Consider the following 14978-nt stretch of genomic DNA (forward strand, 5'->3'; position numbering starts at 1 on the left):
TCATTGCAGCCTCAACTTTCTGGGCTCAGGCAATCCTGCCACCTCAGCCTCCCAGGTAGCTGGGACTATAGGCAAGCACCACCATGCGCAGCTAATTTTTTGTATTTTTTTATAGAGATGGAGTTTCGCCATGTTGCCAACACTAGTCTTGAACCCCTGGGCTCAAGCAATCCACCCATCTCGGCCTCCCAAACCTCTGGGACTACAGGCGTGAGCCACTGCTCCCAGCCTCTTTAATTTTAATTACTTTCTTAGAGGCCCTGTCTCCAAACACAACCACACTGGATGTTAGGGCTTCAACACATGAATTTGGGAAGAACACAGTCACTCAGTCCATAACACCCTCTTTCCATAATAGCAAATCCTAGTGCAGGGTCCCATACACACTCAGTCTTTTCCATGTTACAAATGTGTTTCTGTCCTCTGCATACCTGAAGTCCCTCTTTAGTGACATGCAGTTCTGAATGAGATGTTCAGCACCGTGACCTTGGTCAACTTTCAAAGGGGAGAACGAGAGGAATGAGTACATTCTGTATTCCCGTTGATGCTCTGGAGTCAAACAGAACCAAGTTAAAACAGTGCCTTAGCCGCTCACTGATTTGTATCCTTGGGATATTAACTCTCAGAACCTCAGCTGTCCAATATACAAAAGAGAAATAACCTTACTGATCTCCACCATCATGATGGATATAAAAAGATATGTAACATCTACTGGCAGAGAGTGTGGTGTATGTATTGGGTGTCTAACCATCACTTGCCCCTTTAATTCTCCATACTATCTCCTTTTTCTTTACCCACGGTCAACACCTAACTTCAATTATCTATAGATTATGTTCTTTCCCTGGAACCTATGCTAGTCAGGAGCATGACTGGGGCTTCGGCCGCATGTGAATGGTGGCAGTGTTTTCTGACCCAAAGTCCAGGAATCCATATGGATGATCTGGCAAGGGCAAGTGGGTTGGGACACGTGAAGTGCGAATTGCTTTGGGATGTTTGGGGCATGTAGTTGGCCTTATGCATGTGAAAGCCTTTTCTGCAAGTCTCCTCCCCTTTCCTCTACATCACTGCCTAAAAATAATGTCACACATAAATTCACTGAGCAAGTATTTAATGAGTAGAAAAGATAAACAAAGCCTGAAATGGATTGTTTGGAAGACAAGTTACACTTGCAAATGGCCATAAACAAAAGCTTTCTTCTAAGCTCCTCATTTTACAAAACATTTTTGGTTTGTTGGCCAGGTCCTGGGATGGTGTACTCATCAGTAATCAATAAATGGGAAAGTTTTCATCAGACCCTGTCTTTCATGCAGTCTAGGAAAAAGGGGCAGGAGTTGAGGGATGGGGGAAGGTGGAACTCTAGTTTCCAGAGCAGCTCTCAACTGTGTCCCATTTGGACGCAATTAGATGCACTTAAGCCTCTAAAATGTGGGTACTTTAAGCACTGCCACTTGGACTAAGCAAGCTCTATGAGGGAAAAGTTGTACCTGCCTTGTACCGCAAAGTAGGTGGTCAATTAAGATTTGTTGAATGAGTGGCCTAAAAACTAGTCCACCCAAGAGAAATAAATATATATCCACACAAAGACTTATAGGTGAATGTTCATAGCAGCATTCTTCACAGCAGCCCCAAACTGAAAGCAATCTGCATGTCCATCGATATATGAATGGATAAGCCAAATTTGGTATATCCATACAATGGAATTCTCTTCAGGCATCAAAAGAATGAACTGCTGACACATGCTACAACATGGATAAACCCCGAAGACATGATGTTAAATGAAAGAAGTCAGATATGAAAGTCTGTATATGTATATGAAATGTTCAGGATATGCAAATTATTATAGAGACAGAAAACACATTCGTGGTTGCCTAGGGTTGAGGCTGGGAACAGAGAGAACTTCAAATGGGCACAAGAACTCGTTTCGGCATGATAGAAATGTTCCAAAATGATACCATGGTAATGGTTTCACAATTCAAATTTGCTAAAACTTACTGAGTTGTGTACTTAACTGAATTTTATAGTATGAGAATTATATCTCAATAAAGCTGTAAACAAATAAAATAACTCTATAGACCTTACTGAAATAGATGTCAGTTGCAAGGCATCATCTCCCATTTCCTGTGCAATTCTATCTCCTTTACATTTGAAAGGCTTGGGTCACACCAGCCAGCTGGTGGTCTTTGATCCCTGCTCTGGGTCCCTTACCCTAAAGAAAGGACTTGAGCACTTTCTAAGGGTAAACTCTGGAGACTTTTTCAGAAAGGACTCAACAAGGGTCCACTTATTCTCGGGGAAGCTCATAAAAGAAACATTATTGGTCTCTTGAAAGTTCAAAAGGGCCATTTTATGACATGAGAATGAATGACTTTCCATTCTTTCTTGCTTTTCATTGTAGAAGTGACTTACATTAAGTTAAAAAAAAAAAAAAAAAGCACCCAATTCATCATTTTCTCAGGCCTAAGCAGTGGACAGCTCATGGGACTAAGGATGTGCCTTGGTACCCGAATGAGTTGGTAGCTAACCTCGACCTTCAGCTCACCCATTGTGACCTGAGTTTCCTTCTGCTGTGCAGACATTGCCTCTAGGTACTACTTCTGCTTAACCAAAGAGTGTGAATCCTTTCTCTCTTTGGTCAAGAGTCTTTGGTCACAAGCAAAAAGTGTGATTTTGCAGGTGGCGGGGTTTATTGCCTGACAGCCCTCAGGACACTAAGACAGGGCTAAAATGGAAGCTCACACACAGGCATGGTTACATCTCACCATGCCATGGAGTATATAAAGTGCACAAAAGAACACTCCCCCTGCACTCGCATGCATGCACGCACACTCACACACACACACACACGTGCTCAATGGAAGCAACTCAGGCAACAGAACTGGGATGAACCCGCCTGTCCTCCAGCATTTATGGATGAATTAAGTAGCATAAACAGAATTGAGGTGACACAGCTTCAGGGAGATGCTTGAATCCACAATTACAGCATCTGTCAGCACGAGCATTGGGCCACAGTGTATAATCTACTTTGCATTGCTCCCAGAACTGCTGGCTAAGGTACAAGATTAGAATTTAAGGCACAAGATGATCATAAACAGAGGGATTGTTAGTGGGGAAGGGGCGTTGGAGAGTGAAGGTGAGGGTGACATAAATAGTATTTCTAGTTGTGTACTAATGGTCCCAGGAGCTGTGGCAGTAAACAGTGTGAGACTAATTTTGGCATCGATTTCCTTGAAGCACTGCCTCTTTCTTCCTTTTTTTTTTGAGATGGAGTCTAGCTCTGTCGCCCAGGCTGGAGTCCAGTGGCGCAATCTCGGCTCACTACAAGCTCCATCTCCCAGGTTCACGCCATTCTCCTGCCTCAGGCTCCCAAGTAGCTGGGACTACAGGTGCCCACCACCACGCCCGGCTAATTTTTCATATTTTTAGGAGAGACGGGGTTTCACCATGTTAGCCAGGATGGTCTCGATCTCCTGACCTCGTGATCCACCCGCCTCGGCCTCCCAAAGTGCTGGGATTACAGGCGTGAGCCACCGTGCCCGGCCGGCACTGCCTCTTTCAACTGTGATAAAGGAGTGAAATCAAACAAAGGCAACACTTGACCTGAAATTTTGGAGGTGGGGGGCAGAATTAAACAAAAGTTTCCTACACTTAGAAGATTTGAAAGGCTTCTGAAAAGAGATATAGCTTCCTCATTGTAACTCCTTCTGTCTGAAACCTGTTTGAGCATCAATTGGCCAGTTCATTGAAAATGACCCTGGAAATGATGTCAAGTGTGGGGTGCATTTGTTGCATTTCCAATAGTAGAAAATAAATGCATCTGCTAAGCAAAATTATTGTGTCACTCTACATTTATTCTTCAACTAATATTACTTTGTTATGGATGTTGTGGCTTGCACTTCCTTAATAAAGTAGGATCAGTCCACATCTGAGTTTGCTCCAGTCCCTTCAGCAAACCTGGCAGTTTCTCCTGTGGCATGTCTAACCAAAGCAAAATGAGGCGTTGCAGAGTGACGAGATGGCAGTGCATTTCAGATCTCACCACCATCCTCACTGCCCCTCCAGGTCATGTGTATTCCTGACCCTGAACTTTGCTCCTATTTTACTTACTTTTATGTTCTATCCTCCAAGGCCCAGGCCAACCACCTGCCTCTTCTGATTCTTTTCACTATTATCCCAATGCACACTGGCCACGCTCTCTGCAGAACTCCTGTTATGTAGTCAGAATCTCTATTTTACACGTAATTGTTCTGTAATTCCTTCATGGATCTTTCGTCACTCTGACATAGACTGTCCATTCCTGAAAGACGGTGATCACGCTTTACACTTATTTATAGACCACCCAAAGCTCTTGGCACAGGGCACATGTTTCACAGTGATTTCCTGTCTGATTGAAAGGCTCTGAGGATGCATTGCACCATACATAGCCCTGTGAGATGTAAAAAGTGCATGCCGTTCATTATGTTAGGTTAAATAAACGAAAGATAAAAACACAGTGTGATCCCAATTTTTCAGTGTGTGTGTGTGTGGGTTTGTGTGTCCATTTGTACTAGGGGCACGGTTCTGCTGAGAGGGGTGTGTGTATGTGTGTGTGTCTGTGTGTTGCACAGACACAAAAGACTAGGGAAAATGCAGCAGCCAATGTGAATTGTGATATCCCTGGGTGCTAACATCACTAAAAATTGCTTTTTCTTTTTACTATTTAGCACTTTTGTGATGTATGTATAAAGAATACTTTTTATTTATATGAGGTGCGACGTGTTTAGCAGTATGAAGAATGAGGTAATGAAATTGATGAGTGATTATTATTATTATAAGAGACACAGTATAGTGAAGTGGGAGGTTTGCAATGAATGGAGTTTGGTTGTCTATTATTCTTTATGGGTATATTCCAGTGTTTCCCAAAGTATGTTCCAGAGTACAGTAGTCCCTACCACAGGCGTTACACATTTAAATAATATGGGAAGCAGCCTCTTGAAAATTCACAATATCCATTGACCCTGAATATTCCTACAGCAAAGGAACCTGTCTGTTCTACTTGGTGTTTTTCAAATCTATCCAAGCATGGAATATGTTTTCCTTATAATGCCTGTTAACTGCATTATATTTTGGAAAATGTTGTTCTATTTATATGTGGTTATTTTCAAATAACAGTGTAGTGAGTTTGGTTCTAAGTGTCTTAATTTTGTTTGTAATTGTTCATATTCGTTTGTTTTGAGGATCCAGAGAGGTTACAAAGTTAGAGAACAACTTCTTTAATCCAAATCCATAGAAACATTTTAGCAATACCAAATTACATGATTTGATGATTTTCTCCTTCATTGTAAAAGCTATGCAGCATCACTGCCTAGTTTGCTAAGTTTTAAAGCTTAATTTGCTATAATGAAAACATTCAATGAAGAAACATGCTGTGAGCTGAATTTATTCAGCCTCTTTTGGAGTCCATTCTTTCACTGGAAGTTATTACTGTGAAGCTGCATTTTATTTTTGTGAACTTTTTTTTCATCTCTACAATCGTCTTTTCAGGATGAGTTTTTGACAGTGATGCTAATAGTGACAAACCCCTCTAACCTCCAACACTCCTTGCAAATTATCCCGATAATGAACAGCTGCAGATGTTAATTCAAAATGGCAGGTAATCCGTGTGTAAATTGAAATGTGCATGCTTCTGTCTGAAACTGCAATTGCATTAAGTTGTGGAAATTCACGGTGAGGAAAGTCAAGAGATCCTGGTAGGAGGGCATAAGCACGCAGATCCCCCAAAAGGCTGGAAATCAATCTTCCTTTTTGTCCTCCACATCTTTCTGCCCTGCAGCCCATGCAGGAACAGACGGCTTGTCAGAAGCTCAGAGGGTGGCGAGACATTTGGTTTTCCAGGGGCTTTTCAACTTGGATATGTGAGCACATGAAAAGTAAGAGAAGGAGGGAGGTTATGAATAAAGCAAGTAATGAAGCACAATAGAGATGGTGTGAAACAGAATTTGGCCCAATAAAGTACATTATCTCTCTTTGACTAGCCATGTAATGCTTCAGTTTATCTTTGGCTAAAACAGATACAGCACAGCTGGTGGTTAACGATATTAGCTAACACCTGAAAAATAGGTTACATTGAATCACAATTTTGCCTCATAGACTCATAATGCTTCAGAAAGTATGATATACAAAACTCAGTTTGTTATTAAAGTTATTTAAGTTTAAACAATGTAGAGAAAGCACGTTTGACCCCAATATATTCAGGACTCATTTCCTCCCCTAGAGTGAAAATGGCCTCTTAGCACTAATGTGCCTCCATTCAGCTAGGTGCCAGGCACAACATCATTATAAAAGGCAAGTACACTGCCTTCTGGAAATTTGCATCCATCCGTAGTTACACCCGACACAAGCTACAGCTTTGTTTAAATTTCCAGCTGACTGACACGCACACAATCATGAATGAAAAAGCAAACAGTGGAAAATAACGCCTTTTCACCTTCCTCTGGTCTGCGGGAACAACACTGCCGCAGAGCCAAGCTTTGGGCTGCAGCCTGGTTTCCAGAAATCACACCGCTCTAGAATGGAGTGTCTGTGGCCTTTCACACACCAGCTGCCAGAGGTTGTGGTTTTTAAGTAAAGCTTCGAAGTGGGACTGGAGGCTATCAGCAGGAAGCCAGTTAAAGCAGATAGAAAAGTAAGAGTGGCGAAGTCTATTTTTGCTGTACGTACAAAATAAGAGGAGAGAGTCTTGGCCAACCGTGCCTTTAAGTAACAGGCCACTTCTGTCAAGGTACTGGGACCTTTTAGAGGTCAAGACCTCCCCCTGTAGGAATCTCCAGCCCCCAGTACTGCCCCGCACCCAGGAGCACGTGAGTACTCGTCAACTGACATAAATGAGAGTGGAGATATTTCAGCTGCTCTGTGTGTTCTGGAGGAGTGTTTCCCAAAGCACGCAGATCACCTGAGGAACGCAGGTTCTGATTTTGGAGTCTGGGGTGAGCCCTGAGATTCTGCATTTCCAACACGTTCCGGGGACGGACGGGGAAGGGTGCTGACGCTGCCCGGCCCAGGGACCACACTTGGAGAGCCGCGGTCCTGGAGGATAGGAAAACCAGTGCAAACGTTTTCTATTGCAGCTTGGTGTCACACAGCCGCCCTGGAAGCCGCCCCTGCACCCGCTATCTCCCCGGGCCCCCAGGTAGCTGGTGGTGACAATGGCTGCAGGGCAGCGCCCTGCGAAGTGCAGGGGTGAAGGTCTGCAAGCCCCGCTAACCACGCCCTTCTCTTCCCCAGGGGAGGAGCGCCCCCGGGACTCCCCGGGCCCGGCGGAGGCCCAGGCACCGGCCGGGGTGGAGGCCGGCGGGAGAGCGAGTCGCCGCTGCTGGACGTGTTCCCGGGCGCAACTCAAGAAGATCTTCTGGGGCGTGGCGGTCGTGCTGTGCGTGTGCTCCTCGTGGGCGGGCTCCACGCAGCTCGCCAAGCTGACCTTCAGGAAGTTCGACGCGCCCTTCACCCTCACGTGGTTTGCCACCAACTGGAACTTTTTATTCTTCCCGTTGTACTACGTGGGGCACGTCTGCAAGTCCACAGAGAAGCAGTCTGTGAAGCAGCGATACAGGTAGGCGCGTCCTGCATGAGGAGGCCTCCTGACCCGGGGCTGCTCCATCCAGCGCTGACTCTGCAGAGCTGCCCCCGGTGGCAGGCGCTGGGATGAGCCGGTGGGAGCCCTTGGAGAGATGTTGCAGTGAATGCACCTGCTCTCAGTGGGGTCGGGAGCAGAATTCTGTCTACCCTGGGTAGTGAACGCCTCCTTCCTCTACCTCCTGCCCCTCAGCCCTGGGAGCCCCTTTATATAAAAGCAGGCAGCAGCGTCTTCCAGAGACGGCAAGTAGTAGGTCCCCAGAAAGCTTAGAAATGGGAGAACTGTGTAGCTCAGTTCATCCCTCAGCAAGCTTGGGGTGAGGACCGCAAGGCCATGGAGCCAGGTCACTCGGACGCTTCCTGTAGCTGCCTTCCCTCGCGGAGATGTTCGCGGCAGAGACTTCCTTATTCATCTCTTTCTAATGCCAAGACATGCCCCACTTCGGGTATGTAATTACATGGGTCTGAATATCTCCCAGTGTGATGGTCAAAACCAAAGCAGTGTCTGGACTTTGTTGACTATATTTTCTCAAATGGAGTCCATTGGAATGACGTCCCTTTCAAAAAGAGGCCAGAAACCCTGACCTCAACCCCTACCTCAGTATGCAGGAGGGCTCATGCAGCCCTCCCTGGGAGTCACACTGTAGGTGTTGACCCGTGGCGCTCATCTGTGCCAATTAAGAGCATCTCGTGTTTCCCCAAAGTGGAGGCCTTCTGTGGGCCATGTCAAGGGCTGTCCCAAATCAGGCCCAGTCAAAAAAAAAAAAAAAAAAAAGAGAAAAAAAGAAAAAAAGAAACAGAAATGAATGCTGGCCAAGGTGACACAGTAGGCCCTGGAAACTTGTCTTTTATCAGCCCCAGAGGTGAGGAGAAATTGAGCATTTAAGAGTCTTCATTCCTTCACCACTGCCTTCTTCCCCACCACACCCCACCCCACCCTGACAAACACATACCCCCATAAGATTGCTATGTCCTGAAGTTCCCCTTAGAAGATACAAGGTACCTAAAAACATCATTGGGTCCAAGGAACAAAGAGGTTTGGAAATGGAGGTCTACCCCTGGACCAGAATTTCTTTCTGGGAATCTACCATGTTGTTCCTGTAAACTTGTAGCTGGAAGTACGGGTGTGATACTTTTTTAATGTTCAGAGGGAATTCTGGCTCCTTTAAAATACCAACTTGTAAATCAGAGCACGAATTCTGGAGGAGGGGGCTCTGATGGAGCTTGAATAGAATCACATGGCCAGTCTCACATGTCCCCTTAGTGAAACGGATTTGGTGCAAAGAATTCTGATCCTCAGGGTTGATCTAAACCAGTGGCTCATGGACCAGCCAGAAATTGCTAAAGAGGCACTTAATGCACCCTCTTCTGAATAGAAGCCAAAAGCAGAAGGAAACAAATCATTAGCGCCCAAGATTGTCCCAAAGGCAAGAGTAAAATTGTCCCAGAGAAAAGCTAATATTTAGTAAATGATGTATTTAACAGTTAAGTATCCCTAAGTGTATTTAATTTGTAATTAGGCAGTAACCCTTCATTAAAACTGATTAGGATGGTATGCTACTGCCTCTAACGAAATGCTCAAAGTGAGCTTATATGCACTTTCTTGATCAAGAATTATTGAGAGAGAAGATAAAATGCTTCTTTCCTGCTACCTTCAACCATACAGGCTGAAAGAGGCCCCCCAAGTGGTAACACTGGCTGTTGTCCCAAATGTGCTCCATGGCTACCACTTACCTGGGGAGAAGACTGTCACCACCAGCCACTTAGGGCAGGCCTGGCACCATTAAACTATTGTGCTGAAAACCACACAGATGGAATCAAGATCAAGTGGTGCTTACATGGTCAAAGTAGGAAAAAATGAAAGGTCATTGAAGATTAGTTATACATAGAAAAACATCAGCACCTTGATTTCAACCTATTGTCTTTCTATAAAAAGTGCTCAAAAAGAATCATTAAAAAAATCTGGTGACTGCCCTGTTAACTGACAATGTAAAAGAGGGAGGATAATCCTAACTTTATTGGTGAAACTGGTTAAAAGCTTTCCCAATTTCTGTCATCACATTCTGCTCCAGCTCTTTAAAAAAGTTTTTTTGTTTTGTTTTGTTTTTTGTTTGTTTTTTTCTGATTGTAAGCTGTGTTAGCCCCGTGGCTAGGCAGAGCTGCTAATTTACCAGCCAATTATTAGGCATGTCAATGAAGCCATATACACCATTGGAGGGATGAAGAGAGATCCTTCCTCAAAAGGAGAGAAAAATTTTAACATCACATACCTTCCTTAGGAAATCACAATTCTGTCACAACTCATATTGGGAGTACTTTAAACAGACTTTAGGATTCTTAGAGATCAAGGAAGACAAATCACATCTTTCATCTTCATGCTTTATCAAAATTAATGCCAGAGAGAAGATTTTGATTTGTCTGAGGAGATGAGTCTCTTGGCTAAAAGTGTTTAGCAGGGAGCTGGGAAGAAAAGGAGATGAACAGAGACCTGTTCCACCAAGAGGGGAGCTGGACAGATACAGCAGCTTTTCTTGCAGTTATCAGGAGGCAATCAGATGGAAGCTTCTTTTCTCTAAACCCTCCCCAACTGAGCTGCTTCCCCAGGGTGAAGCAGGAGCCGAGAGAGGAAGGCATGCGTTGCCCAGCACAGAGCTCTGCAACCTGCAACGCCCTGTGAGGCTCCCTGGGGTCTTGTTGAAGGCAGACTCTGATTCAGTGGGTCTGGGTGGATCTGAGATTCCGCTTTTCTAGGGAACTTCCAGGGAATCCTAGTGCTGCTGGCCCACAGGCTGCACTTTAACTGTAAATGCCCTGGAGTTGTTGAGTCCCAGCTACAGATTTTTTTTTTAAATGCTGCTGATTTTACCAAATGTTAGAACTAGGATTCACCTCACCATGTAGAACTGATGAGTGACTCCATTGAGCCCCAGAGGATGTTCGAGCCCTGGTCCTCTTCAAGCCCTGGTCCTCTGCCACTCATGACGGGAGGCTCCGTGGGCAGGTCCTCAAAGCTCTCAGAGCCTCAGATGCCCATTTGTAAATGGGAGGTGATGATATATGCACTGTCTTGTACAAAACACTGCTGTGTGATCAAATGACACGCTGTATATGAAAGCACCCTATACACTGTAACATGCTGTGTAAATGCGAGGAACCAGTACTGTGTTGTGATAGCCTCTGTGGGTTGTACTGAAGGCTGTTGCCCATGCTTCATTCATTAGCTGCCTTGCGGTGGCCAATTTAAACTACGAGAGTGCCAACCCCTATGCTGCATGCAAGTGTCAGTCCTGAAGAAATCAACTTGTGGCCCTAGTACCTTCACAGGGCATACAAGAACACTGATCAGGGCTTCTCATGATCAGATACTGTTGTCAGGAATTAGATGTGAATGGGCAAACCTCTCAGCCTAACTCATATGGGTTTTCAGCCCCTGCTTTAGTCTTCCTAGCAAGCACTCAACCATCCAGGAGTACAATGAGCTGCTTCCTTCTCCAATATGATAGGCAGCCCAACCCTTATCTTCACTGTTTCTCAATGAAGCTGGCCACAAGGATGTTCTGAGGAAGCAATAGTGCCCAGAACTCAGAGAGGGCTTCAGTCATGAGATGCTTGAGGGTGCTTGGGAACCACAGTCTCTTGGACCACCTAGCATCTAGGGGAGGCACAGGGAAGTGGCTGTATCAGGTCTGTGTTTGGGAGAGACTGTTGAGCACATGTGTGGTGACACACAGCCTCCTGGCCCCTCTGACCTTGGAACAGAAATGCAGCTTTTCAGATCTGAGAGGTCAGCAGAGCTGGAGCAGATCTGGGGCATTTTCAGTCTTGTCCAAAGGTCTTCCAGGAATTTGCAGCAGTAATGACCTGCTTTCTAAAGCAAATGCTGAGACCTTCTGCTATCATGCGGCTGCCAAAAAAAGTGAACGGTGCAGTGGTGACAGATGTTTTTCTCTGCCTTTTGTAGTTCCAGGCTTTCTGTAAGCCAGCCAATTGATTCTGCTTCAGATATTCTGAGCAACAGTAGAGCCAAGAAAGGGAAAAGGGCAGTTTAGATGCCTTTCATCTTAAACCCTGCAAGGGCCCGGTGTGTGTACCTTGCCACCCAGACTTACGCAGGAACCATATCGGGTCTTGCAGCTGTAACATTCATCGGCCATTTAAAATCTAAAGAGCAGAGTGGAGCAGTTGCAAACCGGAGCTTTGTTCTGAAAATAGTTACTGTGCATCTTCTCTAGGCAATGCACTAGAAATACAAGATAAATGGACTCTGTCCTCCAGGAGCCCAAAACCTGGAAAGGGAGTCAGATAGACAAACAGGGTGGGGGTGCATGCAAGGGAGTTGAGAGTGGGGGAAGGCCCAGATACATGTCCAGATACATGTGTCCTGGGGCAGGGTACAAAAGTTTCTTAGAAGAAGTTAGCTAGGGCCTGGCATGGTGGCTCTTGTCTGTAATCCCAGCACTTTGGTGGGCTGAGGAGGGCAGATTCATTGAGCCCAGAAGTTCAAGACCAGCCTTGGCAACATGGCAAAACCCTGTCTCTACTAAAAATACTAAAAATTAGCCAGGCGTGATGGTGCACCTGTAGTCCCAGCTACTCAGGGGACTAGGCAGGAGGATCACCTGAGCCTTGGGAGGTTAAGGCTGCGATAAGCAGTGATCAGACCACTGCACTCCAGCCTGGGTAACAGCGTGAGACCCTGTCTCAAAACAAAAAAAAAGAAGTTAGCCAGAAACAATTTATTTAAGGACAAGCAGATGGTTCTCTAGGTGCCGAAGGAGAAGGTCAAGAACATTCTAAGCAGACAGTAGCCTGGATAAAGGACATAGGCTGGACACAGAGCACGGAGCTCTTCTTAGGATGTAGGATGTAATTGGGGTAAGGTGAAAGAGAAGACCCAGCAGTTAGGCGGAGCAGATGCTGGCAAGCCTCCTACACTATGCTGAGGAGTTTCACTTCCAGTATGAATATCAGCAGGAGTCATGGAAGCAATGATCAGATTGGATCTTTCAAAATGCAGCTGCTGCGACTCTGTAGAAAATGGAATGAAGGACAACGCTGGAGGTCAATCCAGGTCAACATATACTTCTTTGATATCTATGTAGGCACGTGGACAGATGTGGATGACAATTGTTGTTCTTGACCCTAAGGAACTCACAACTGAGTGGGAGACAGTCTCCTATTAAAAAAAAATTATATATATATATATATATGGAGGAAGTGGGGCAAGAGGTGAGGGCAGACTGGCTTGGCTGTAGTTTGGCTGTGAGGACAGGGCACAGTAGATCTTGGGACTCCAAATTCAGCTGAAGGCCAGATGGGAAGGACTTGGGGTGCCCGATCAAGGAGTTGGGGCTTTATTCTCCAGGCAAGTGGAGCCTCCAGAAGTTTTTAGTATAATCAGAGCTGCTTTCAAAAGTAGGATTCATGGTACTAATTATGTAACTGGCTACAGCATACGGTCCCATTTGACATAAGAGGTGGAATGACTGTCAGGTGTTTGTTTGTCGGGGGACAGGATGCCTAGTTCCTGAGCAGTAGCAAGAACTTTAAGTGTGAATCCTGAAGTATTATAAAACTTGTTGAACTGTCAACTTTTTGAGACTACATCACACTCTTCTGTTGATAAAAAGCATTTTAATTGTCATTTTCACCAAACTCACGTGTTCTGAAAACATGGGAAATATCTTCTTTTCAGGAAATAGTTGTACAACTTTTCAGGCACAGTGGTAAATGCTAAGGCATTGCCAAGGGAGTCCTAATTAGCGATGCCCAGCATCTCCCTGCCTTCCTGCTGTCAGGCCTCACATTTCAGAAAGCTGATGTGTTTCTTACCCTGAACCCCAGACACATTCCAGCCTGTTGTTCCCATCAACAGTTGTTCTTTATAGAGTAAGGCCCTTTTGGAAAGAAGGTGACAGGGCCCCTCATCCTAGGAGAGAGATAGTGCTTCATTCATTCCACAAAATCTTTCCAGCACCTTCTCTGTCTCAGGTGCTGTTCTAGGAACTGAGGATACAGCAGTGACAAGAGCAACTGGAAATGCCCTTTACCTTCACCCTTCCTCCTACCTCATAGCAGTCTCATTTCCTGTCTGATTTCTTCGTTGTTGTTGTTGTATTAAATAATTTTTGTAGAGATGAGGTTTCGCCGTGTTGCCCAGGCTAGTCTCATACTCCTGCTCTCAAGCGATCTGCCCACCTTGGCCTCCCAAAGTGCTGGGACTAAAGGCATGAGCCACTGCACCCAGCCTTTCCTGTCTGATTTCTAAGAATTATCCACCCAGAAAGTGATGAGCTACATTCATAACTCTTACAGTTGATGTTTTTGTTGTTTGTTTGTGTGTTTATTTTTGTAACTGGTTTAGAAAAAATTGACAAAATATTGGAAGACTGCAGTTTGTAATTTGGCCCATGGCTCGAGTGTGGTGGTGAATAATGGCAATTATGCATACACATCCTCATGTATAGCCAGGAGATTTTGCTAGCCTAAGGCAAAATACCATGCCCCATACACACACACACACACACACACACACACACACACACACACATACACACACACGTAGCCAGCTGAATAGTAGATGTCTGGTACAGCCACAGGAAATCATGTAATCAATGCTCCAAGTCTAAATGAGAAGTCATAATGGGCACCGGTGTCAGCAAAGGAAGAAATGAGATGGGGGAGGCTGAATAGGTTTGGGTTGTCTCTGCCTGTTTTAAGACAACACTTGCCATATTCAAGAATACATCAGTGGTGAAATGAAACAGAACATTGTCCACATGCCCCAGATTGTGACATCACCTTCTGAGTTTACCCCAGGTCCCACCACTCTATATAGTCTTCCCTTTCATCCTATCATTGTGGTATTCATAGATTAGCTCATTTATTTTTCCTCTGGCATCTCCCCCACCCCACCACCGCATCTCAGTTAACATATGCTGGCTTCATCCCAGTGAAATTCAAAGACAGCCAAACACCCCTACAGACAAGTTCAGAATATTCTTTCTACAAGTGATTTTTAGGCTTTCACTGAGGCAAGCAGAACATTTTCATTACCTCTTGATCTCCTTTTTTTCTATACTTCAGCCATCCCACATCCCAATTATCTGAGATTGCTATTCATCTTTGAACAGAAATTAAGGATATGGCTTTGAAGTTCAGCAGTTTAAGAAGGTTATCTGTCTTATAACCTTATAATTCCAGAGCTTGTCTTATTCAGCTATAGCAATGTTATTTCGATTTCACTGAAATTCTTTGAAAGGTCAGTGCCAATGCTCATGTTTGTGTTTAAGGTGTGGGTTTGAAGAATAACAGCCATTTAAATAACTGCCATATGAGTGTAATTATGACTTTTATGGGATCATGATACC

The 14978-nt window shown here is 44.8% G+C and overlaps 1 protein-coding gene across 2 annotated transcripts in view; it reads left to right on the forward strand.

Moving 5' to 3' along the window:
* Positions 1-14978, forward strand: part of SLC35F3 (solute carrier family 35 member F3) — a 413829-nt gene that overhangs the window by 315229 nt on the left and 83622 nt on the right. For both annotated transcript variants that reach the window (XM_055372857.2, XM_004028611.5), the window contains one exon: positions 7261-7585. In XM_055372857.2, the coding sequence (XP_055228832.1) occupies positions 7261-7585 (325 nt within the window). The remainder of the gene's footprint in view (positions 1-7260; positions 7586-14978) is intronic.

This window comes from Gorilla gorilla, chromosome 1 (genome assembly GCF_029281585.2).
Source record: "Gorilla gorilla gorilla isolate KB3781 chromosome 1, NHGRI_mGorGor1-v2.1_pri, whole genome shotgun sequence".
Lineage (NCBI taxonomy): Eukaryota > Metazoa > Chordata > Mammalia > Primates > Hominidae > Gorilla > Gorilla gorilla.